The sequence below is a fragment of the Musa acuminata genome, chromosome BXJ3-8, assembly GCF_036884655.1.
Source record: "Musa acuminata AAA Group cultivar baxijiao chromosome BXJ3-8, Cavendish_Baxijiao_AAA, whole genome shotgun sequence".
NCBI lineage: Eukaryota > Viridiplantae > Streptophyta > Magnoliopsida > Zingiberales > Musaceae > Musa > Musa acuminata.
The window spans coordinates 1595372-1617965 of record NC_088356.1 but is presented as its reverse complement, the minus strand read 5'-3'; the positions used below and the strand labels follow the sequence as shown (position 1 = coordinate 1617965).

At 38.2% G+C, this 22594-nt stretch overlaps 2 protein-coding genes across 7 annotated transcripts; both read right to left on the bottom strand.

The window, feature by feature from the left end:
• Positions 1-426: 426 nt before the first annotated feature.
• LOC103994063 (two-component response regulator-like PRR73) lies at positions 427-10016 on the bottom strand. 4 transcript variants are annotated; one of them, XM_009414334.3, is made up of 9 exons: positions 9776-10016; positions 8911-9383; positions 6368-6529; positions 6124-6257; positions 5744-5902; positions 3373-3556; positions 2867-3293; positions 2041-2785; positions 427-772 (listed from the first exon to the last, which is right to left on the bottom strand). In XM_009414334.3, exons 2-9 carry the CDS (start codon positions 9278-9280, stop codon positions 665-667), a joined length of 2289 nt encoding a protein of 762 aa, XP_009412609.2. In that variant the 5' UTR covers positions 9281-9383; positions 9776-10016; the 3' UTR covers positions 427-664. The 4 variants fall into 4 exon arrangements, with proteins under 4 accessions (XP_009412609.2, XP_009412610.2, XP_009412611.2 ...); XM_009414335.3 differs by having other exon boundaries at positions 9848-10015; XM_009414336.3 differs by having other exon boundaries at positions 9683-9820.
• A 1419-nt stretch (positions 10017-11435) lies between these two features.
• LOC103994064 (APETALA2-like protein 1) lies at positions 11436-17316 on the bottom strand. 3 transcript variants are annotated; one of them, XR_010498878.1, is made up of 12 exons: positions 16328-17316; positions 16221-16246; positions 16112-16142; positions 15928-16015; positions 15691-15836; positions 15439-15483; positions 15210-15313; positions 15002-15112; positions 13107-13314; positions 12625-12730; positions 12481-12554; positions 11436-11939 (listed from the first exon to the last, which is right to left on the bottom strand). XR_010498878.1 is itself a non-coding variant. In XM_065164548.1 (9 exons), the coding sequence occupies exons 1-9, from the start codon at positions 16909-16911 to the stop codon at positions 13289-13291; spliced, it is 1161 nt and encodes a 386-aa protein (XP_065020620.1). In that variant the 5' UTR covers positions 16912-17316; the 3' UTR covers positions 12861-13288. The 3 variants fall into 3 exon arrangements, 2 of the variants coding, with proteins under 2 accessions (XP_065020620.1, XP_065020621.1); XM_065164548.1 differs by lacking the exons at positions 11436-11939; positions 12481-12554; positions 12625-12730 and having other exon boundaries at positions 12861-13314; XM_065164549.1 differs by lacking the exons at positions 11436-11939; positions 12481-12554; positions 12625-12730; positions 15439-15483 and having other exon boundaries at positions 12861-13314.
• Positions 17317-22594: the final 5278 nt, after the last annotated feature.

The window sequence follows — 22594 nt, the reverse complement described above, 5'->3', positions numbered from 1 at the left end:
TGATAAAAGAGAAAACACCAATGCAAGTTGACTTCCGGATACATCCATAGGATTCCTGGCCAAAACTATGAATCCAATGGCAGTTCCTTTTACATTGCAACACTTCCAGCAGTCTTTAACATTGCAACAGTTGTAATCAACTTTGTTGAGACTAAATTATTGATCAAAATTATTGAACTCATCAATGCATGTCTTGGGTTATGACTAGTGTGGCAACTTCACATCCATGATCTATCCAAACTGGTCAATATTGATGATCTCATATGCTGAATGAGCTTGCTAAATCCATAGTGGAAGCCAGCATATTTAGTTCAACCAAGGAATAGTATGCTTGTCATACTAGACAAGTAAGCTTATTAGTTCCCAGAGTAAAGAGTCCATGATATAGCAAAAGTTTTGACAGCATGAAACTACAAATTCTAGCGATTTAGGAATGCAGTTACTTAGTATAGCTGATTGATACCTCTCCAGGGTTTACAAAGAGGCAAAAAAAGAAACATACACACATGTGATTGTTACTGGTACAATACATAAAGTCATTTCTATCTAGTGTTCTCACATCATTTAACTGGAAACTATCCATCAATCAATTGTTCTTCATCAAGCAATTTCAAATGCCTACTTTCTAATACTTACGTAGCCCCGACAACCACAAGCATGGTGGTTATCTATCTGCATCTTGGCTACTTTGTTCTTGCACAGATTGCCGAACAAATTGTCCACGAACACGTGGCCGCTGCTCTGCGAGTCTCTTCCTGCTTTGGTAGCGGACCTAGTAACCAAAACCAACAAAATTCCACTTTCAACTGTAATTTCTATAAGGCACACTTAAATAGAAAAATTATGGCAAAACATTGCTTGAAGATTAAATCAATGACCGATTATGATGCTGAAAAGCAAGCAGGCGCCACAGCAATCAGAAATATTTGGTACATGTTATTGAGGCTCTCCTTTATAAAGCTTATCCTACTTAAGTAAACATTTTTGCAAGTTTGTCACTCCTTAACACACACAGGAGAAAACAAATAGTAGTCACTTGAAGGAAGACGAAAAATAGAAGGTCCGGAAAACAATATGCATAATCTAATGCCAATTCCTGTATACATTGTGATTAAAGTAAGAAAACAATAATATTTTCAATGACAGTTGAGATTCAGCCTGCTATCCTTAGAAAATTAGAATCACCAAAGCAACTGTTTAAATCCCATGTTCTTCTCTGAGTACTACGTTTCCCTTTTATGTTAGTCTACCGTTTTTAAAGACTCCAGATGGTTACTTCTGTTGTTGTAAGTTGTAACCATATATTTACCAACAGATTTCATTTGCATCAAAAGAGGCAGCATAGTTGAATTTCAGAATAGGAAGCATATAATTATATTTACCCAACTTCATAAATAACCAAAAAACACAAAGACATGACACTAGATGAGGCCCCCACATGTACTTATAACAAAGGTCTTAAATACTAGTACCATAGCCGTTCTAATAATCCATTGACATGTATGCTACAAAAATACCGAATTCTTGTTCACTAAATAAATTAATAATATAATATGTGATATACAATGTAGATCAAGCTGTATGGTCTGCTTTTGGTACTTGATCAAACCAGTAAATAAGGTAAATAGCAGTCAGTACATACCGATCCAACAAGTATTGTAAACTACACATACAATTTTGTAAGCAACATATGTCTTGGTCAGTTCCTTTAATTAAATCCTATATTCCCCATGATCAAACTAGAAAAGAACCAGTGAGGTCCCTTGTTATGATCCTCAAAGAAAAAATTTAAACAGAATTCTGAATTTCACTTTTTTTGCTTGCTCGTCATTTTTTTATTTGCTTCACTGTTGCTTTTATGTTTATTTTATTTTCTGGTTCTGTTAGTCAAAGGCTGGCTGACAAATTTAAATATGATAACATAAACGTAAATTTAGCACACTGAACTGCTCTTTCTTATTGGGATGCATACAGTTCATGTTCAAGGATCACAATATGCCCTCGAAAGAAAATTTAGTAATACCAAACAAAGCAAGTTACCTTCTTTCCGAAATTCCTTTCTTTCCGTTTCTGTCGAAACTTCTTCAAGGCAGCCTCTCGTTGAGCTAACCGATTCTCATCTATTAAACTACCACTGCCACTCCCACTTCCAGGTCCACTTTGGTTTGCAATACCATTAGCACTCTCTATATTCAATCCTCCAGTTTGGATAACCGTATGACTTCCATTGTGCCCATTGCTACTGTGATTACTGCCTGAATTGCTTCCATTTATGCTATAATTTGCAGCATCACCCTCAAGCAGCCTATTGGAAGTCCCACACTGTTGTGCAGATCCTGCCCTGTTATTCAGTGGCAAATCATTGTGAGTTTTTGGTGGCTGTGGTTTGTGCTGCTGCACATTGTGAATATGGTGGTGGTGATGATGATAGTGGTGGTGATGATGATGTTGAGCCTGAGCTTGATGCTGAATCTCCCTTGATTGACCTGTGGCTGAAGCTATTGTCACATTTTCCACATTCTGTTGTGCAGGCTCCTGACTTTCTGAGGCTCGAAACTGCACCGGATGAAAAGCTGAGGGCTTTGTGAAGACATTCTTGGTAGTGGATCCCATATCATTGTTATCACTACTGCCATTGGAACCTTGTTTCAAGGGAGCCGCATTTGAAGTAGAGATTACATTGCATGTGGACTCTGTCTTAATTGCTTCTGAGCTGTTATCAAGTGGAGAGCAGCTTTGTCCACATCCAGTAGGAGCTTGATTAGAAGCAGAAGATGTGTGATATCTTGAACAGTTAGAGCAGTTAGAATATTTTATTTATAAAAGGAATAAAAATTAAAAAATAATTAATATCTGTTTCTTGCACCTTGAGAATGCAGACATATCTGAATGTCTTAGAACATTGCGGTCAACTTGAGTGGCAGTTCTGCTCTCACCAATCGATCTCAGTCTCTTCAAACTCAGCTCAAGGGATGGTAGATCCACAGAGGTGTAATTAATCTTGTCTTGGCCTTCTGAGAACTTTGAGAAGCCACTAGGAGCCTGAATAACCGTGGTCAGCACTCGAGTATCTGAGCTATTGGCAGTCACACCAATCGGATTAGAACTTGGCTCATCCAACACATTGTTGCAAAGAGCGCCTAAACATCCCTTAATCTTGGGGTCCGTTTCAGACAAGTTACCCGCTTTTGTGTTTGTTAGCTTGATACAGTCCTGCTCAATTTGATGAGTTTCATATTGCATTTCTAGGGTCCTGTGTACTCGAATTTCCAAGTCTTTGATCATGCAATCATCTAAGGAACAGAACAGGGTTAACAAAAACACTGGAAACAGTGCAAGAATCTAGTTATCTTTGAAGAAACATTAGCCTACCAGGAAGTTCCTTTTTACCCTGGTTGTCACTATTGGCAGATGTAGGAACCTGATCTTTGCAGAAGGTTTCAGTTGTTGGGAGAATGACCTGTGCACAAGTACTGTCAGGTGGATCTGCTAACCGATATGAAGGACACATAGGTTGGGGGCTGTCAACTTCTGCAGCAAACTTTGTCCAGGAGCTCTGCATGTCAAAGTTAGAATCTTGTCAAGCATTTGTTCTGTATGGAAGCCTTTATTTCTGAAAGTAATGTTGGGAAGTTGCAAAAGAAAGGCGACGACACTTGTTCATTCAAAAAGTTCTGCCAATTAATGATGATTTTTTTTCACAAATATCCCTTCAAAACAGTCAAATGTCTTATTAATCCATCCGGACTTCAAAATAACATACTATCCCTTCAAAAGTGAAAATTTTATCTAATATGTTCATCTGATCATTGACTGCTAGCCTAATGCTTGCTTTGACTTTTATGGGGCTCAAGTATGATCCTACAACTGGTGAAATGATCATTTCTGATTTCTTAATTCCTTAATGGCCTGACTTAAATAAATGTCTCATATAGTCTGGTCCACTTTTTATGAACGGCAAGCACCTCTCGGCTTCACTCCATAAAATCATTCATCTCTGCCACTCATTTTCTCATCACAATGTGCTTGATATGAAGCTTCGATAACCTTTTGTCATTGCAATCAAGTTTAAGGAGAATTTGCATCTGGGAAAGACTTGGTCAGGATCAAGTTTGGAAGGGGTAAGAAGAAAAAAGAGGTTGCTTGCTAAGTTGGAGGTACAAGGGTTATCCCATATTTGATTCATCCCTCACCTGCATTTAGCTAATGTTCGAGCAACACTCACTAAAGGTAGCTGATGGGAGGGATGTATTTGATAAACTACAAATTTTATGGGATATGTTTGACATTTTGAAGTTTGGAGGGATTAATTTGATACTTCTGGTGTTTTGCAGGGGTATATATGAAAATTTTTAATTAATGATTAATCCAACTTTAGATGGAATGAGACACATCAAGGTCTTCAATGTGAGAAAACATACCAGGAAGTTCTATTTATTTAGAAAACAACACTTCTTTACCTTTTGAGCTAGTCTACTAGCTTGATCGCCTTTTCTTCTTGGTTTTTCTTAAGAATATCCTATAAGAGAAGCAGGAAAAACAATGGTATGGCCCACATACACTACATATTAGGTACCTATATGAGCAATGATTTCTCTAAGCTAGATAAATATCATAAACGATTTAGGAAGATTCTGATCTTTGTGATCATCACACTCCGATGATACTAGAATAAAAGGCTATATTAAAAGGGTGGACAAACGGAAATGAATAAATTACTGATTATGCATGCTGATGGTACAGCCATGGATTAGATAAAAGGGCGATCTCTGATACTCAAAGAGACTTGTTTTTGTCCCACACCCAAAAATAAATAAATAAACACACCAAAGAAAATCCTAATATTCGTTGGTAGATCCAGTCAATGATCCTCCAACAGATTGCTCTATCCGATACAGACTGCTGTATTCTTTTTGTACTTTCAGCATAATGCCACTGGACCTAACAATCTGAAAAGATAGATCTAATCTGTAGTATCAATTGTTTGAGTACTTCAGAAAGGCTTGTCACCAAGTGAAACCTGATTGTTATGCTATGTATGAGCAAGTTAAGATGTCAATGGATCATATTACGAATGCACCATTGCTCATTTCAGAAGTGAAAACAACAAGATAATGAAATCTTCCATTCATAACTTGTTTACAAGATAACAATTCTGATGCTTGCAAATTATGATTAAGGTGGGTTCTTTGCTTTGAATGAAGAAAATTAATGAACCAAATAATGTCACTGAACTTAAGGAACAGGCAGGTTGGACAAATAGAGATGAAAATACAGCAGTATAGCATTTCTAGGTTCTTGAACTTCCAGTTGTTACCCACAAAGTTAATAGTAGCACTAGAACCATGTGTATGTTCAGAACTTCGGATATCAACAAAAAAAGCCACATTCAAAAAAGAAAGTGTATTGTTCCTAATAAAATTGAAGCTGCAGCATAAGACAATTTGGATGCATTAAACATTTATTAGTAATCATACAAATAAAGGTTTTACATATCGAAGCATACCGCTCAATATGGGTTGTACGTACTGGTCTAATAGATGACTAGTATGGGCGGTACATTGGTACATCCTAGTGTACCATATGTCAGTACGCTCGATACAACTTGATACATATCATACCAACAACTGGTCGGTATTCTGGTATGGATCGGTGATGCGAACCATGATACAAATATTATATTTTATGCTTTCCTAATTAAAAAATAAGAAAATAAGTGAAAAATCTTAGGTGAAAGGTTCACCTGAGTTCCACTTCCATTATCACTGCCATCTCTTGCATTCAACCCTACACTAGCATTCTCATCATCATTGCTTCCAGTGCTATTGTTAGAGTCATCAGAACTCTTTGACTCAACTGATTTCTGGGTTTGGATGCCACTTTCACTTCCACTACCGCTGGACTGCAATAAAGCAAAGTTGGTGTAACTAGATAGCAAACACAGGAGAAGGATTAGCTTATACAAGCAACAAAGGAGAGAGAACAAAAGTCCACATGTGAGTGAACCACTACCAAAGGCCTTCTTGATCCATTATAGATTGAAGATACTGATGATGATAATATATATGATGACTCATCTTGACCTATGCCATATTGAAATTATCGGTAAACATAGTAGCTTACACTGTGGCATCTCCTCCATACATGCTGCCAAAGATTTTTAAGCTCATTCTTCCGGATAGGTTTCAGTAAAAAGTCAACTGCACCTTCTGACAGACATTTAAAGACTGTATTCATGGAATCATTTGATGACATCACTGCACACAAAGCTCATAAAGTGAAGCAGTTAAAAGTATGAAGCATGAATAATTTATGAACACATTCAAAAGATGTTATTTTAATAACATGATACAAGAATAATACTCACTGATCACAGGAATAGTCTTGCAAGTTTTATGGCTCATGATCTTGCTCAGAAGACCAATGCCTGTTAAACCGGGCATGGTAACCTCAGTTATGACAAGGTCGATATGATTAGTTAAATCCTGTAATATTTTCCATGCTTGTAGACCATTTGCAACAGCAGTAACTGTTAAAAAAAAGAAGAAGCTTTAGGTCAAGAAATGTCCCAAGCCCATCAAACTGATCAAACCAGGAGATTTCTTATTATTAAATAGAGTGATCCCTGATAATATTGAAGCCATCATATGATTTTTCAAACATTAATTGTAGTTGTAACTGAATGGGTGTTGAATTAAGTAAGAGCATTTGATAATCCAAATTATATGTATATCTTATGAGAATATTATAAGCAGGAATGCCAGACTGATTATAAAGATTTGATAGGAAACTTTTCAGGAGTATATTGCCATTTAATATAGTACTATTTGTCATTTCTACATGCAAACACAGAGAGCACTTAACCCTATAAATTCTATTGCAAGACCATCAAGTCAGGCACATGTACCACTACCAGCCACCCTTGCATGGAGCATATAGAATTTTGGACCTCAGTCCCTGCAGTTTATGCCAAGGTCAATTCTGAGTCCAGGTTGCTTTTGAAATCTCATGGGGACTCAGGCAAGGTCCAGGTTTCACTGGTCCACCAAAAAAGGGCAAAATTGAATTTAGGAATGTCATTTTAAGACCATAATTGGAGTCATCATTATAACCACGCAAATTTAACAAACTGATTTAAGACGCAGATTGGAATAAATGAGAATAAACCAGCTGGATACTGCGGAAAAGAAGGGTTAGACCAGAATCTAAATACACCACCATTCCTAGTAGTGCTCTAATTATCAAGGTCTGCCATACCGAAGCGTACCGCCCATACCGGGCGGTGCGTACCGGTCCGATATATTACCGGTACGTGAACCATCCGGTACCATTACAGTGCTACAGTACTATACTGTAGCATTGCTACAGTATGAAAAAATTTAAAATTGTTCGGTACACCCTGATGTACCGCCCGGTACACCGGTACCGTACCATACCGAGCCCGGATCAAAACATCGATACGGTACGGTACGACGAACCTTGCTAATTATAACATCCTATATACGTAAATGGCAAAAAAGACAAGCATATGGCTTACATCAGTTATAAAAAAGAAGCTTGCTATTTGCAATCCCCTTTTTGCTATTGGAAACCCCTTAAAAAGAGAGAGTTTTACTATTTGCAACCTCTCGATTACCAATGTTACCCTTTTGTTACCACACTGCTTAACGCCGCTGGCCGCTCGCCAGCGACGTCAGGCCGGGTAAGGAGAAGAGGAGGAGATGCTTCCTGAGGCCATTTCGGGAGTAGGGGCAGCAGCAGCAACATTGGAAGGGAGAGACAATGAGGGCGATAATGACAAAGGAGCAAAAGAAGAGGAGGAAGAAAAAGAGGAGGAGAAAGAGGAGGAAAAAGAGGGTAATTACATCTATTTGCAGGGGATATTTTAGGAATATTAAAAGTTCTTAAGATGAAGTTGTAAATAGTAAAAAGGGGTTCCAAGTAGAAATCTCCATAAGAAATATCAGTTAAATGGGATCCACATTGGATGTATGTTGACCTGGCCCACAACCAGTCCAGAAGTTTCTAGTGGGTGCCGGATAACCAATATTCCTAAAAGAGGTATAACACAACATATGAGCTCTAACATCCCCTCTCAAGTGAAAGCAAGATGAAATAATGGACTTGTGTGGAACTTAATGCAAGACAATAGTTTAAACCAAAGGTTGACAAGCATTAGATAACGATCCATATCAGGGTGAATTTATATTGTTTGGTGAAATATGCATGAGATGAACAGAAAAGAGCCAAAATCAAGATTAATGTCCAACTCTACCAAAAAGGAAGCCCACAACTCAACACTCCCACCAATGCAGGCCTTCTTTACTATTATGATAAAAAGTCCATCATAGGCTTGAACATTAAATGGATTTAATCTTTTGTCTAAGATCACTGTGATAAAAATAATAATTTTCATTATTCTAGACTTTAATGATCAATCCCACTAGGGAAAAATGATTCATAAGCAAGCAAGGCAAAATGACATAACAAAAAGAGAAAAATAAACAACAAAACGGAAAGTAGATGCACGTTGACAAAATATTACAAGTAAGGTGCGGTAAGGCCACAAGTATAACACACCGATTAGTCCCACACATCGGAAGTGGGCAAAACTAAGATTGACTTATAAGGGTATGATAAATGTACTATTATCAATTTCAGCTTAAGTATTTTGATCAGTGATTTAGGTCAAACAAAATTGATGGACCAATTAGCCCATCAAACTTGGGTCGTGACATTTAGTATCAGAAGTCGATTTAGTATTTGAGTGTGAGGAGAGACTCGAGTAGGAAAGGGTTGACTTGCGGAGATTGTTCATCTACTTCTTTTGGTTGAAGTAGATTGTTCATCTACTGTGGTAGAAGCAAGACAATTCGTTGATGTAACACCAATTGAATATGGAATGATTACCTTCATAACTGCAGTTGCGGAGCAATGCACTGACAACTTGACGGGTGGAGTCGTCATTCTCCACAAGCAAAACCTTGAGTGTTCTGATGGGAAGAAACCTCTCCCAGCGGACGATTGGCCCCAGCGGCTGTTGCTGCTGCTTCTGGGGATCACCACGCTGTTGTGAAGGCTGTGCGACATCCGCTATCTGGTTATTGTTCAGATCTCCGACCACGACATTGATCTTGGACTCATCTTCTTCCGAGAGTCCTTGACCTTCCCCAGCCGTGGCATCCCTGACTTCCCTGTGCCCGTTCTGATCCTGATGGTTACTGGTCGCCTGCCCCTTGGTTCCAACCCCATCGTGGCTCCTACGATGCGAACCTGCCATCAACCAGACTCACGATCGAGAATAGCACTAGGCTGAACCAGTCGTATCCCCACGATTGTCCAACAATGGAATGTGCACATATGCAAACTCAGCTAAACAATACCTACATCAGAAACCACAAGAAAATATTTTGTGCGTGAGAACCAAAGAACGGAACTCGAAGCCCTACAGATCAAAGTCATCCCCAAATCGGCAAATGATAGAACAAATATTCCAAGTAAAACAGTATATTTACCTGCAAATAAATACAATTATTGAAGAAACGAATCAAGGCGTGCATTAAAAAAGAATCGGTCCAACGATTCACGGCTCTAGATAACGAATCAACAGAAATACCGACAAAAAAAAACCCAAATAACTAATCGAGAACCACAAGGAACAAAGATCCCGACGGAACAAGACCTTTCATGAGCAAAGAATCCAAATCGAGAGGAATTCACATCAGCTTCAACCAACGCCGACAAGAACAAAGAAAACGTATCAGATTTCGAGTACGTCAACCCTCGATCAGAATGGAGAATCCCACAGAAAGGCTCAGGAACCCATTCCCGAAAATCTAACCAGCACCTCCAGAAATCCCAAAACAGATACGTTTTGGGGAAGGAATGGATTTGGCTCGTCCTCTTGGGGAATCTAAATCTCAAGTCACGGTCGAGGGGGAAGCGCCATGGCCGAGTGCTTCAGAGCGCAATTAAAGTCCGAGTGGGGGTAGACGATGACATCCGAGCCGGAAGCGTCGAGGTAGAGAGGCAGAGAGAGAGAGAGATTAGGGCCTCCACGGAGATGACGTGGAACAAGTGGAGGTGGGCAACAGGCCATGGATTCCACGTCGGATGATGAATGAACCCGTCGTGGCGTCACACGTGGACGAGATCAAAAGCCGCGAGCTGACGCGCGCCGTGCGCATCCGTTCCGATCGTGTATCGGCCACGTGTGACGGTGCGGGAAGTTGCCGAGTCAGCTTACCGCGACGGCTTTGGCTGCCTCGTTCGGAAAAGAGAGAGCGATGGGAGGGCGGTATGGGTCTTGGGGGACTGAGGGGACCAGTAGCGGAAGAATAAAAATCATAACGTCGAAGTAACGGTGTTTACTAGTCCTAGACGGAGGAAACGGATCTCCGGAAGTTTTGCAGAAACGCCCCATTATTTCATAAATTAAAGCCAGGAAGCTCCAATAGCATTTATACTTTTTGTTTGCAGGCAACAACATTGCTATCATAATAGTCAGAATAATAAAACATATATATATATATATATTCTAACTATTATGAATATAGGCTGCATATATCTTTTATCATTATTGAGCTATGTGAAAAGTCATATCCTTTGTAATTTATAGGTTTTTTAAATATATTTTATCTTCTAACTATCATGTGTATTTATCTCATTAGTATATATTCACGTCATCTTAAATATTTTCTTAGTTATTTATCAAAGTTATACCTAATATTTTAAGAATGATTTTTTTTTTTATTTATCCTAATAACTTCATACATTAAGTGAACTTTATATTTAAGTAAAATTAATTTGAAAGTCTGAATAAAATTGGATTAGAGCGTGATTAAGTGCGATATAGAACCTATGAGAGGGGGAAAAGTTGAAGGATGAATAAAGTGTTTTTTACTTGGCCGTCTTCTTTCTTTGCCTACTATGAGGGATATGACCATGTCGAACATGAAGGGCTGAGGTCGACAAAGGTTGAAGACTTCAATTCAAGCCCACGTCAGTTCCATAGGAGTTGATGCTGCGTCCATCTCCCCATAGCAAGCGACAAAGACTGAAATCTGCATTGCAACTGGAACGGATGAAGGAACATAAATGCGGAAGAGATGCTCTCAAGTTAAAAGCGGGACGTGGCAACAGAGATCACTGATTCCATCGTCTTCCCTCGAGTGAGGTTCTCCTACTTTATCTATGCTTTCCTTGTTGTGGCCCAAGAGGCAGTGCTCGGATCTTTGCATCTTCTTCTTTCTCCTCGTGTGGCCTGCCTTCGTTACCTTCTTCCATTCGATCTGGCATCTGATCCATCTGGTTTTTTTTGTCTCTCCTGGTTGTGGTCGGTGCACGCGGGAGGAAAAAAAAGTTGAGATCTTTCTTCCCCAGTGCTTGCTTTTGAATGATTTTGCTTGGCCTTCTTAAAAGCAATGCAGATAATGGGGGAGGACATAGCTTTCGATTGGAAAGCTGGAAGACAGTGCAGAAGGTGGTCTAGGGATCAGATTCAGCGAAGATTCCCGAGGACAATGGCCTAGGAATCTTCTTATGCTCACCATTGCATGGTATAACAACAGTATTTTAGCCCACAGTAATGGCAACTACATCGCCTTGCATTCTGCCGTGGGAGTATTCTAAGTTGGATCGGAGACCAAACCATATTGGTGATGCAGTATCTTCTTATCTTCACAGTAACTTGTTAGGATCTTGCTGTATCTGAATTCAGGGATGACGCCCCTGAAGACTACTGATGTAAGGCCGAATGGAAAACCTGCAACTCCATGAAAGAAACCTTGCACAAGTTGTGTTGGATTCTTGGAGAACAAAATCTAATGGAAATTAACAAAATCTCCAAGTGATGCTGGATGTAACACTTGTGGGCTTTGAGCCTCCGGGAAGAACGAAGACGAAGCCCGAGAAGGCAGATGTCAAATTAACTTTGGCTTCTGGAAATTAACAACAAACAAACATTAGACTGCCGGTAGCCGATGTCAGAATTAAGACTCAGAAGAATAATATTCATATTTGAATATTTGGCAGGAAGAGACGAAGAAAGGCATAATATTCTTATTGCCGACAACGCTATGGCCATAAACAAATCTTGAAGAAGAAGCCAAAACGTAACGCCAGGACATGGATTTGAATATAATATAATATTAAAGTGACAGATTCATACAAACACGAGAGAAGAAAAAGTACGAGCAATTGAGAACAAGCATACGTAAGCAGTGACGTGCTTCTTCGCGATCAAGAAGGATTAATTAGTTCCGCAGACTTCTTTTGGGACAGGACAGGACACAACTAAGAAATATTTCTTGACACCAAAAGACAAGGAAATATTCTTGAAACTTATAATACAGATATGTAGGGAAAAGCAGACGATCGTAAACGCCAATTCAATCGTATAAAAAAGGGTTTGCTTTCCGAAAAATAAAAAGAAAAATACTCACATGTGTTTTCTTTAAAGAAAGGGAAAGAATAACTCACATGTGGGAAGAGTCTTCTGGCGGTGTTTGGACGAACGGCGGTACGTCTCTAATAATTTGCGGCTTATCCTTTTCCTGGCAATCACGTGGAAGCAAATGAGTTACCACAAGCTGGAGACTGTACCAACCTAAAAGCATCTCGTACCTTTTAATGGTTGAAAGATAGGCAGGGGCAATTGTGAGATCGGGAGCGGAGTAGTTTAATATCCAGGTACAGGTCCACTTGCACTTGTTGCTTTTTGCTGTTGTACCTACACAATAATAATAAGCAACAAAAGAAGCAAGAACGTCGACACTAATAAGTCAAAGTTTATCGTCCAACAAACAAATAATATTAATCTGACCACCTGCAGTCTCGGGTCTACGCAACCTTAAGATCAGTTCGAGAAACCAGAGTCACCCATAGACATTGCCAAGTTGAAGAAGCTGAGTTGATGGTTTAAGAGGGAATATTTTGAAGCTAAAGCAAACAGTGAAGGTTCCATAAAGAGGAAGAGCTGAAAACATTGCTCCTCCTCACACGTCCAAAATAAGACAAAAGGGAAAATGAACTCGCCACAAGGATTTTTAAGAAACAAGCACCGTCAAGTAATGTGTCTTTGAAACTGGGCAGAGCCTCCGCCTTACCCTGTTGATAGGTTTACAGCATGTTCACTGTTGTTTTGTCTGCAACATTGCACCGATACTGAAACAGCTTCTGGGGAGAAACGGAGACCATGGGTTGTTTAAGGTGGTCATTGCTGTTGATAAAGAGCAGCATCCTGGTGATTCTGCAGACGGAAACAGTGAGAGCTTGTGAACCAACCTACTCAGAGCTCTTCTGTCTCATCCTGTCCTGCATTTGTTGCCAGAAACTGTTAGAACAACTAGAAAAGATGTCGAACATAAAAAAAAAAAAAAATCATGTAGTAACAAGAGATAAATAGATACAGCAGATTGCAGTTATCCCAGATTAATATAAGAGGCTCCGATGGACACTACCTAACCTTCACAGTAGCACGTAACAGGCTTAAAGGTTTAAAGCCCTAACCTGAGTTTAGGAGGGTGAGATGGGACCCTAGTAGTGACTTCCGCATGGACCTCTTAACACTACCTGGCTTTCTCCTAGGAAAAGCCAAAAGCCTAGAACTGTATGTAGAAAGTACAAAGGAGCTACAATGATTGTTCTACCAAAAAAAAAAGAACAAAATTTTACTTGATGAGCCTTTCGGGCAATGGAACTGCAAAAGCAGGCTTTAAACCATAAGAGCTACAGGCAAGGCAATGATACTGACACCAAATATTTCTATTACCATTTAAAAGGTCACATAACCATCTCATTAGAGTTAAATTCATCAATGAAGTTGTACATAGAAAGATCAACGATAATGTATATTTGTGTGATGTTCATTGCATCATATGGTTGTTAATCTTTCGCCTTTCTGGGGCACACCCATACCAAGTTATGTCTAAAAAGACAACTTTGTCATAAATGATGCATGCCAGTCATTTGAGCTTGAAAGCATTTTACCAAGTTATAAAAGCCAAAATGGGCATCAGAGTTTGAGAAGGGCACTCTATCATCGAACTCCAAATCAAACAATGGAAGAATTGAAAAACATCTACATTTGCACGTATAAAGCATTGGATTACATGCACATTAACAAAAAAAGGCTTTTGACAATCAATATACAACATTTGATTAGCTGTCTAATTATTCATGAACTCAAATGATTTAGATGTTGCTGTCCAAGCTGTACCGAACTTCAAATTTTCAAACAATTATGATACCGCATCAGCAATAAAAAAAACCAATGAGAGCAGTGAATTAGGCATCCACAAATGGAATACGAACAAGACAACCTCGACAAAACAAAATATGGCAAAGATCAATGGGGGATGGCACCATTCACGATTGCATAGGAGATTGATGCGAGTGATGGTTAGGATAATCTAAATTTCTTTTTTGGCCTTCTTTTGTGGGTGTCAAAAGCATTTCTCATTCCATAAAACGATAACGAGACTTTATCATAAACCATATTCAAATCATAAGTCATGCCCAAAGAACTAAGCAACCATTCAAGTTTAATCTGTATTTTAGTTAAGTGATCCAACCACAATGGAAGTTCACTTCAATCGACCGAATTTGCAATTTAACACAGCATTTTTCGAGACAGTGCCTCAATTATGAGAAAGAAAGTGTTGGATTCAGCAGTCCAAAATGAGGGTGCTCAATCTCTACAGGTGAGATATGTGGCATAAATACCATATGACTTAAAGCATTGCTAATCAGTTGCAGAAGGAAAAAAGAGGAGAAGAAGATGAGAGGAAAAACTTTTGAACTGTACTATACAATTAAAAAAATAGAGAGCTCCTATCAGTGATTAAATATGAGAGCCTGAGTCCTCCTTTTTCAATTCTAAAAGAAATAAAGAAGAATGTCTACATGGGAACCACACAGAAAAGTGGAATCAAGCTTAGAAAAAGTCTCTGACTGCGAAAAAGAGAAACCAAAATTTATGGATATGGCAAATGGGTTATACTTGTTTTGTCAGCATCAGAAGCTTCAAATTGAACACCCGTTGGATTTTGATTCCCTCTCTGATTGTGGACAGCAGGTTGCGAAATCCTTAAATTCAGATCCATATCATGGCCTGCCAGCAATTCAGAACATTGAACTCCCATCAGTTTAATTCAGGGAAAGATTTGCATAAAACAGATTAGTAAGAGGTTGCAATATGTGGATTGCACCTTCTTTATCACCCTCCAAAAGTAGTTCTTCTTCGTAGGCACTTGGATCAAAATTTGTAACAGCCTCCTTTCCATTATACTTTATAGCTGCTTTGTCATAAGCCCTAATGAAAAACAAAAAAGGGGACAAACAGAAAAAATGGTGTCAAAACAAAATCCTGGTTTAAGTAAAAAAAAAAGTAATCAGAAAATCATCATTAGTAATGAGATAATCCATGCTCAGGAGGACCTTGCAGCTTCTATTTCGCTGTCGAATAACCCAAGATATATGTACCTGCACATCCATTGATATTCTCATTGGTAAAGGGTGGGTTTTTATGTGATCTTTCTTTTTTGTCAAATGACAAGGACTCTAACATATCAAAGATCTATCAAGAATCAACTTGACAAACTAACAGCATGTAAAAGGCAAGAACTCATTCTGATCTGAAATCAAAGACCACAGCAGGCTTAGTCAAGGACTTGAACACAAACTTCTTACTTCTTGCCAAGGACTTGCCCCATGCGAGCTTCCCAGCGACCACACTTGTGAAGAGTCACTCCCCTATATTTTGAACTTCCCCTCGAGAACCCAGTGCTTTGGCGACGAAGAGCATGCACAAATTCTTCCTTTGGTAGATTTTTCATCTGGAAAGGGTTAAAAGAAACGAAAAAAAGGAAAGAATTTAGCCATCTAAAGAATAATCAAGCAACTTATTCAAGAATGATATATAGTAACCTCTTTCAGATCTTCTTCATAGTCGCCGAGATTGAAGTTGATGTCAGCATCAACTCCACGAAATCTAATCGCAGCTCGATCATATGCCCTGAAAATAGAATACATCTGCCCATATATTCTTGCCTAAATAGGTAGAGACATGACAAGATGAAGATAAGGACCAGACGAGAAAACCAAATCTCACCTTGCGGCAGCATCAGCCGTGTCAAAACCACCTGTAAAACAAGAGTCAATCATAAAAAATATATATGGAAGCACATAAATCGATGATGACAACAGAAGAAATTGCTCACCCAAATAAACTTGTTTGCCGCAATCCCTGCCCAAGAAAACAAAACTCATGTCAATTTACCCGATTTAGGGGAGAAATGACTACGATTCGAAGGGCCAAGTTGCTAACCAGATGTGAGATTCCCATCTCCCTGTCCTGCGGTAGAAGGTAACGCCTCGATACTGAGAGCTCCGAGACCGTGGCCCCCTTCGACTCCTCTTCACCTGCTGTTGCGGTTGCGGTTGCGGTTGTTGTTGCTGCTGCTGCTGCTGCTTATGGATAACTCTCAACTCCGTTGGTGCCTCGGCATGCGAGAACGTAAAATCCAACCAATGCGGCCTGGTCGACGACGAGGAAGAAGCAACCATGGGCAGTTGAGAAACATGCGGAACCACCGGCGGTGGTGGAAACAGCTGCCTCGTGACTAGACCAGGTTGTCGCCGATCGTCCTCGTTCTCCTCTTCGACTTCATTCCCGCCTTCACCCGACGTACAGCTCTTCAAGATACTGAATTCGAAGGCAGCGGCAGGCTGGGTGGAGCAGTAATCGTCGATCACATCGACCATCGCCTCGGCGTTGAGGCCGGACGAATTGGAACTCCTGGAATCATCCACCTGCCCGGGGCCAGAGCGCTCGCTGGAAGACGCCAAGTTGAGGTCCAACATCGCTCCTCCAAGAAACTCGTCCTCGATCCGGTTCGACCTCTTCCCCATCGCAAAGCACTCGTCGCAGCTTAGGGTTCGGATCCTTCCTCGCTATTTTAGGAAGAAGAACCAGAGCAAGAAGAGATAGAAGCAGGACAAGGCCGAGTCGTTCTTACGGAACATCTACTTCGGACTTCGACGATCAAATCGACGGCATGGGATCCGCCAAGGCATCCAATGGAAGAGACTCCAACCTCCGATCGCGTCGACCTTCCACCCTCGTCGTCGTTCGTTCCGCCCTCCAATCCCCAGATCTTTCTTAGCCCAATGATCAGAGCTTCGAGAATGGAGACGGAGCACCCGAGATCGGGTCCGATGGGGAGTTGAAGGACAAAGGGATCGAAAGCCTTCTGCTCTTTCGACGGATAGCAGAGGGACGAAGGAAGCGGAGGCGGAGGAGCAGAAGACATAAGCGAGAGTTACTTCGGCGATGATATATAGAGAGGCAGGCGTGGGGTGGAAGGTGAGGTTGGGTGACCGGGAGAAGCCGGTAGCCCCGGTTTTGGTTTCAAAGGTCTTGACCTCCTTTTGGGGTGGATGGATTCATCCCCGCCGTCTGATGGAATCGGAGGGAAGGGGGCGGATAGAGATTAGTATGTGCCGCCTCATGGAGGACGACACGTGCTAAAATACAATAAAAAAAAAGAAACACGTGGATTAGTTTAAGATGATGATTAGTAATGTGGTAAAAAGTGATGGCAACATAATAAAAATATTATTTTATTATTTTTTAAAAAAATAATCAATAATAAAAAAGAATTATTAATACTAAAAAATATTGTAAATAGTAAGCTTTTAATTAATCAATATGATTATAAGACTCGAAAGAAAGATAGACGTTAAAACTAATTCGAACCCAATTATTAAGAATCAAATTGAATCAATTTTTTTTTTGTTTAATTTGGTTAAAATAAGAGAGTTCAAATCGGAACCGATTGGAATCTACTTAATCAAACCGATCGATTTATAATTTTAAGTAATTTAAATATATCGATTTAATTTAATTTAATATCACATCATAATAATTATGAAATTGAGCCCACATTAGCTATATAACAATGAAACCAATTAATGAGCATTTATAAATTGAGCCCACGTCATTTATATAATAATGAAATCAATTTATATAAGTACTTTGCTTATGATTGATTAACTAGTTTGAACTGTTTGACAATGAATTCGATTGGATTGATATCTGTTAGATTAAAATCAATTCGGTTCAATTTAAATCGAATAATGAAATCAATTAATGGTACTCTCCGATTAGAATAATCTTCAAAATCGAACCAATTTTATTCAATTCAGATTCGATTTTAATTTGAACACCAATATCGAAATTAATATGTATGGAAATTAATATGGTACTCTCCACACCCTTAAGCGGAAGAAAGAGAGATGAATGGCATTTATGGTATGGAATTAGGACATCCAACCACTACCAAATCAAAGTAGGTACGAGGTCTATGGGATAAGCAAAGAGAAAGGGAGATGAAGATGGATCGAGTCACATTTATATTCCTTGGTCCATTTGCCCTATCATTATTAAAGAGGAGGGAATCCTCTTTTAGTTGCCCCTCGACCTAAAAAAAAGATGAGATGCCCACAGCTATTGCATCTTAGTAGTCTCATTTCTTGTTCGGATGTATTTGAGCAAAACTAGATCGACACTTATCTTTATTATTGAAATTGATTACCGATCTATCCGATTTTATTTGTTTTTTAAAATTAATAATATATTAAGAATTAAACTTTTGATAAGAATTTCAAGATGAATGTTCGTTTAATTTCAACTCTTTAAAGTCGAAGTACTAAATAAGATTTCAAGGTGTGGAATTTCGAAAATATTTTGGATCCAAATCTAATCCTTCAAAATTCTCACTTAGTGAGTGACTAAGGAATACTCTATGAATTGAGAATATTCAAAGGAAATTATTCCTTCCGACTTTTGTTTATGTTAGAAGGACAATCATGTCATCCACCCATGTGTCGTCGAGTGACCAAAAATATCAATCATATCGGTACAAATGAATTTTGTGAAAATTTAAATTCAAACTCAACTATTTGTTTAGATAATCTAATTCAAATTTAACAAGACGTAAATTTTATTTGATCTAATCAAACGTTGAGAAAGAACAAAAAATGATTTGGATCCGATTGTACTCTAATTATAATTATATTATATTATATATATAGTATAATAGTAAACAAATAATTGAGAAAATATCTTAAAATTTCTCTAATTATTGGGTAAATATATTTTTAAAAGAAAACTATTATTTATATTAGCACTAATGCTTATATCCATAATCGATCTTGGAATTTGGCTTGTATCAATTTAGATTTTGTTCCCGAAGATTTGAATGTTACTAATGTCATATTATTTTTTTTTATTATGGGTTGATTATTTTTGCTAAATATATCTATTCAAGATTTTTATAATTTCTTATTTTATTCTAGTTTGATTGATTTAGATTTATACAGTTGTAGATTGGATGGGTCCTAATGAATAATTGTTTATGTTTTTACTTTCGTTATGCCTCGATTCAAAATCTTCCCAAGATTTCTTTGGATCATATCTCCTTGTTGATTAATCTTAATCTTTAAAGACTTTACCAATCCCATGAACACCTCCTCTATGCTCTTTCAAACATGGGGATGAGTATGTTTTTGTAAGCATAAAGTTAGTTTGAATAATACTATTAGGGATATCAATTCTATGAAAAATACATAAAACTTTGCCCCCTTATTTTAGCACCATAGTAAGACTCTCTACTGCCTCAACAATAGACTTATTCCTCTACAAAGACAGGGCTAAGACTCAATGGCCCAATGAGGCTGACAAGAAAATAATTTTTTTTTTGATAAATTGATTAATCTGAGGAGGGAAAAAAATACTATTTACATAATCCATAATAATTCTCAGCTTCTAGTCTCATATGTTAATGTCATCTTGTTGGAATTTGTGGGGTGGTATCAGAAAATATAGAATGACTTATTCATTGATTTCCATAAGATTATCAATATTTCTAAAAGTTAGGGTTTACACTTATTTGGTTTTCACATTTAAAATTAATAGCCCTAAAAGAATTTTTAATTTTCATCCTAGTGCCCTTATTTATAATCTCTTAACTAAAATTTTTGAATCTGGTCATTAATCAAGGTCAATTTTTATAAAATATGATGTAAAAAAAACTTTTGACTGAATGCATAGGGATGCTCTTATAAACATCATGTGATGCATGAATTTCTATGATATTTTTGTCTGACTCTCCAAAATTTACTTATTGCATCAATGGATTTACATCTGATTTTTATGGTGCTTATAGGGGAATTAGGTAGGGGACCCTATTTCCCTCTATTTGTTTATCCTAGTCTAATAATTTTTTTATTATTAAATCTGAAAGGTTCTTTCTTTGGATGTGAAGAGGATCAAAATTTCTCATCAAAATTTCTAAAAAAATTCTTTGTTAGTAATATGTTTTTTTTTCTCATTGAACAATAATTATTTCTTAAAAGATAAAATTTCCTCTAGTCTTCGCCTCATCAATTATCGCCTTCATCTTACTCTCTCGCCCTCGCATGCTAGAGAATTACTCCTAGCACTTATTTCATTGCTCGAGTCTAGGCATCATTTTCAACCATATTAAGCAGTTACATGCACACCTTCTCACCATCCGTCTCTTTCATAGCTCCTCTCCCTACTGCTTTCCTTAAGCTCTATGCCCTTTACCCATTTGGTGACCTCACTCAAGTCCTCGTCACCTTCTGCTCCACCCCCTACCCTACCACCACCACCAATGATTAGAACATCATCATCCGTGATATCATCATTGGCCCCAACCTTACTAGTGCCCTCACTCTCTTCGATCACATCACATGCTCTCCCTCTCCGCTTTTAATCCTGATGCCCTCACCATCTCCTTCACTCTCCATGTTGCCTTTTGCTCTTTCACCCTCCCCGCATTATGGTAAATAACGAGAGTGAGAATGAAAATGAGAGAGACGATGCACCGGTAAGGACAACAACAAGGGCTAAAGACAATTTTATTTTTTTTAAGAAATAAAAAAAAGACTATGTAAGAAAAAATGAAAAATAGAGCACTAAATTAAAAAAAATGATCCAATATTATATTCAAATGGTAACAATCATGCATCAATATTTTATGATACGACATCATATGACACGAATTTAAAATGATCTGAATCCACTTCCAAAGTTAGAACGATTCTTACATTCTCCAACAATTTTATTTAGATCGAAGATAGCATCGAGTCCGGAATCCAACTGTTCTCATTATCTTAAACATACTTAAATATTAAGGCTCCTAGTAACACTTACATTCTTCATGCTCAAGCATAGTTTATATTAGTTAATTTAAGTTATATATATAAATAAATAAAATCAATTGTTGATACATGGATCTCCTCTCCACATTCCACGTGTTCCCTCTCGCTATCACTAGGTAATATGTTAAACTCCACATGGTCTAAGATCCAAAGTTGGTCATATGTATTTTACACACCTAACACTAACATATACAACACTATGCACATTTATTAATGGGATTGATGAAATGCATGGTTGTCCTTTTTTAATTGCTACATGAACATTGATCACGATGATCTCCTCCCATATCTTGTCCACTGGATCACAGGAAAGGGCAAACAAGTGTCATAGTAATAATAACATTGGTTGCTTTCCTAGGTTTTGCTATGAACAAGATGATGTGGGGCCATATACTTAAGAATAATAGGTAGGGACACATCTTTATTGCCTCAAGTTCCAATTCATTTCTGGCCTACCATTTGTTGGTATGTGGAATTCGTTGGCCATTTCCACTTCCACTCGAACCTACCTTTAATATTAATATAAATATAAATAAATAAATATATATATACATATATATATATATATACATATATAATACACGTTGCAAATGAATTGGCCGTCTTTTTTGATTGTCTTGCACTATGATTTGTCCTTTCTCTAACTTTATGTTCGACGATCGTTATAAGAGCATACAACAATAATTGCAAGTCACAATATTTTAATTGTTTAGGTTGATTGTATATACTTTACTAAAAAAATGCAAAAAGGATAATATTTGTATTAAAGTAAAAAAAGCATTTTCTCAATGTACAATTGATGTGAGGATTCGATATGTTCGGACGATTCGAATTTGAACTCGAGAATTTTAGATTAAAGAATCAATTTTTCAGGTGAAATCTTCAAAATAATAATAATAATAAATAAGATAATAAGATCAAGAAATAGGCTGAACACGGAATCGTGACGTGCTGAAAAGCAAGTGGCGTAGGGGCCCACAAAGCTCATAAATCTTATCGATATTTAGCAAGTGGGTCGCGGTGAGAAGGTTACGTTCGACGTGGGCGATTCGTTTCCATTCATGGTAAGTCAGCGCCCACGAAAAACGTGTTGGTGTCGCCCGAAGCACGCACTCCCTCATCGCCTTTCGCTGCATCACGTTGTTTCTCGGTCATTTACGTCACAGCTAAACCAGTCGACGGCATCGATAAGGAACCCCTTCTTGCATCATTTCAACTCGCCGTGAGAGACAAAGCGAAATCTACCTGTGGTTGGCTTCTCAACTAGGTTGGCTTGGTCACGAGCTCAAAGAAAACCATGAAAGGACTCCTCCTACAACAAGAAAATAATATCTGAATCCACTGC

Excerpts from the sequence above, each read along its gene's own strand:
- LOC103994063 (XM_009414334.3), bottom strand. The coding sequence starts at position 9,280 with ATGGCAGGTTCGCATCGTAGGAGCCACGATGGGGTTGGAACCAAGGGG. Across the intron at positions 6,258-6,367 it reads CAAGACTATTCCTGTGATCA|TGATGTCATCAAATGATTCC; the intron begins GTGAGTATTATT and ends CTTTGTGTGCAG. Across the intron at positions 5,903-6,123 it reads TATGGAGGAGATGCCACAGT|TCCAGCGGTAGTGGAAGTGA; the intron begins GTAAGCTACTAT and ends GCTTTATTGCAG.
- LOC103994064 (XM_065164548.1), bottom strand. The coding sequence starts at position 16,911 with ATGGGGAAGAGGTCGAACCGGATCGAGGACGAGTTTCTTGGAGGAGCG. Across the intron at positions 16,247-16,327 it reads AGATGGGAATCTCACATCTG|GGATTGCGGCAAACAAGTTT; the intron begins GTTAGCAACTTG and ends TTTCTTGGGCAG. Across the intron at positions 15,113-15,209 it reads TTTGGAGGGTGATAAAGAAG|GCCATGATATGGATCTGAAT; the intron begins GTGCAATCCACA and ends AATTGCTGGCAG.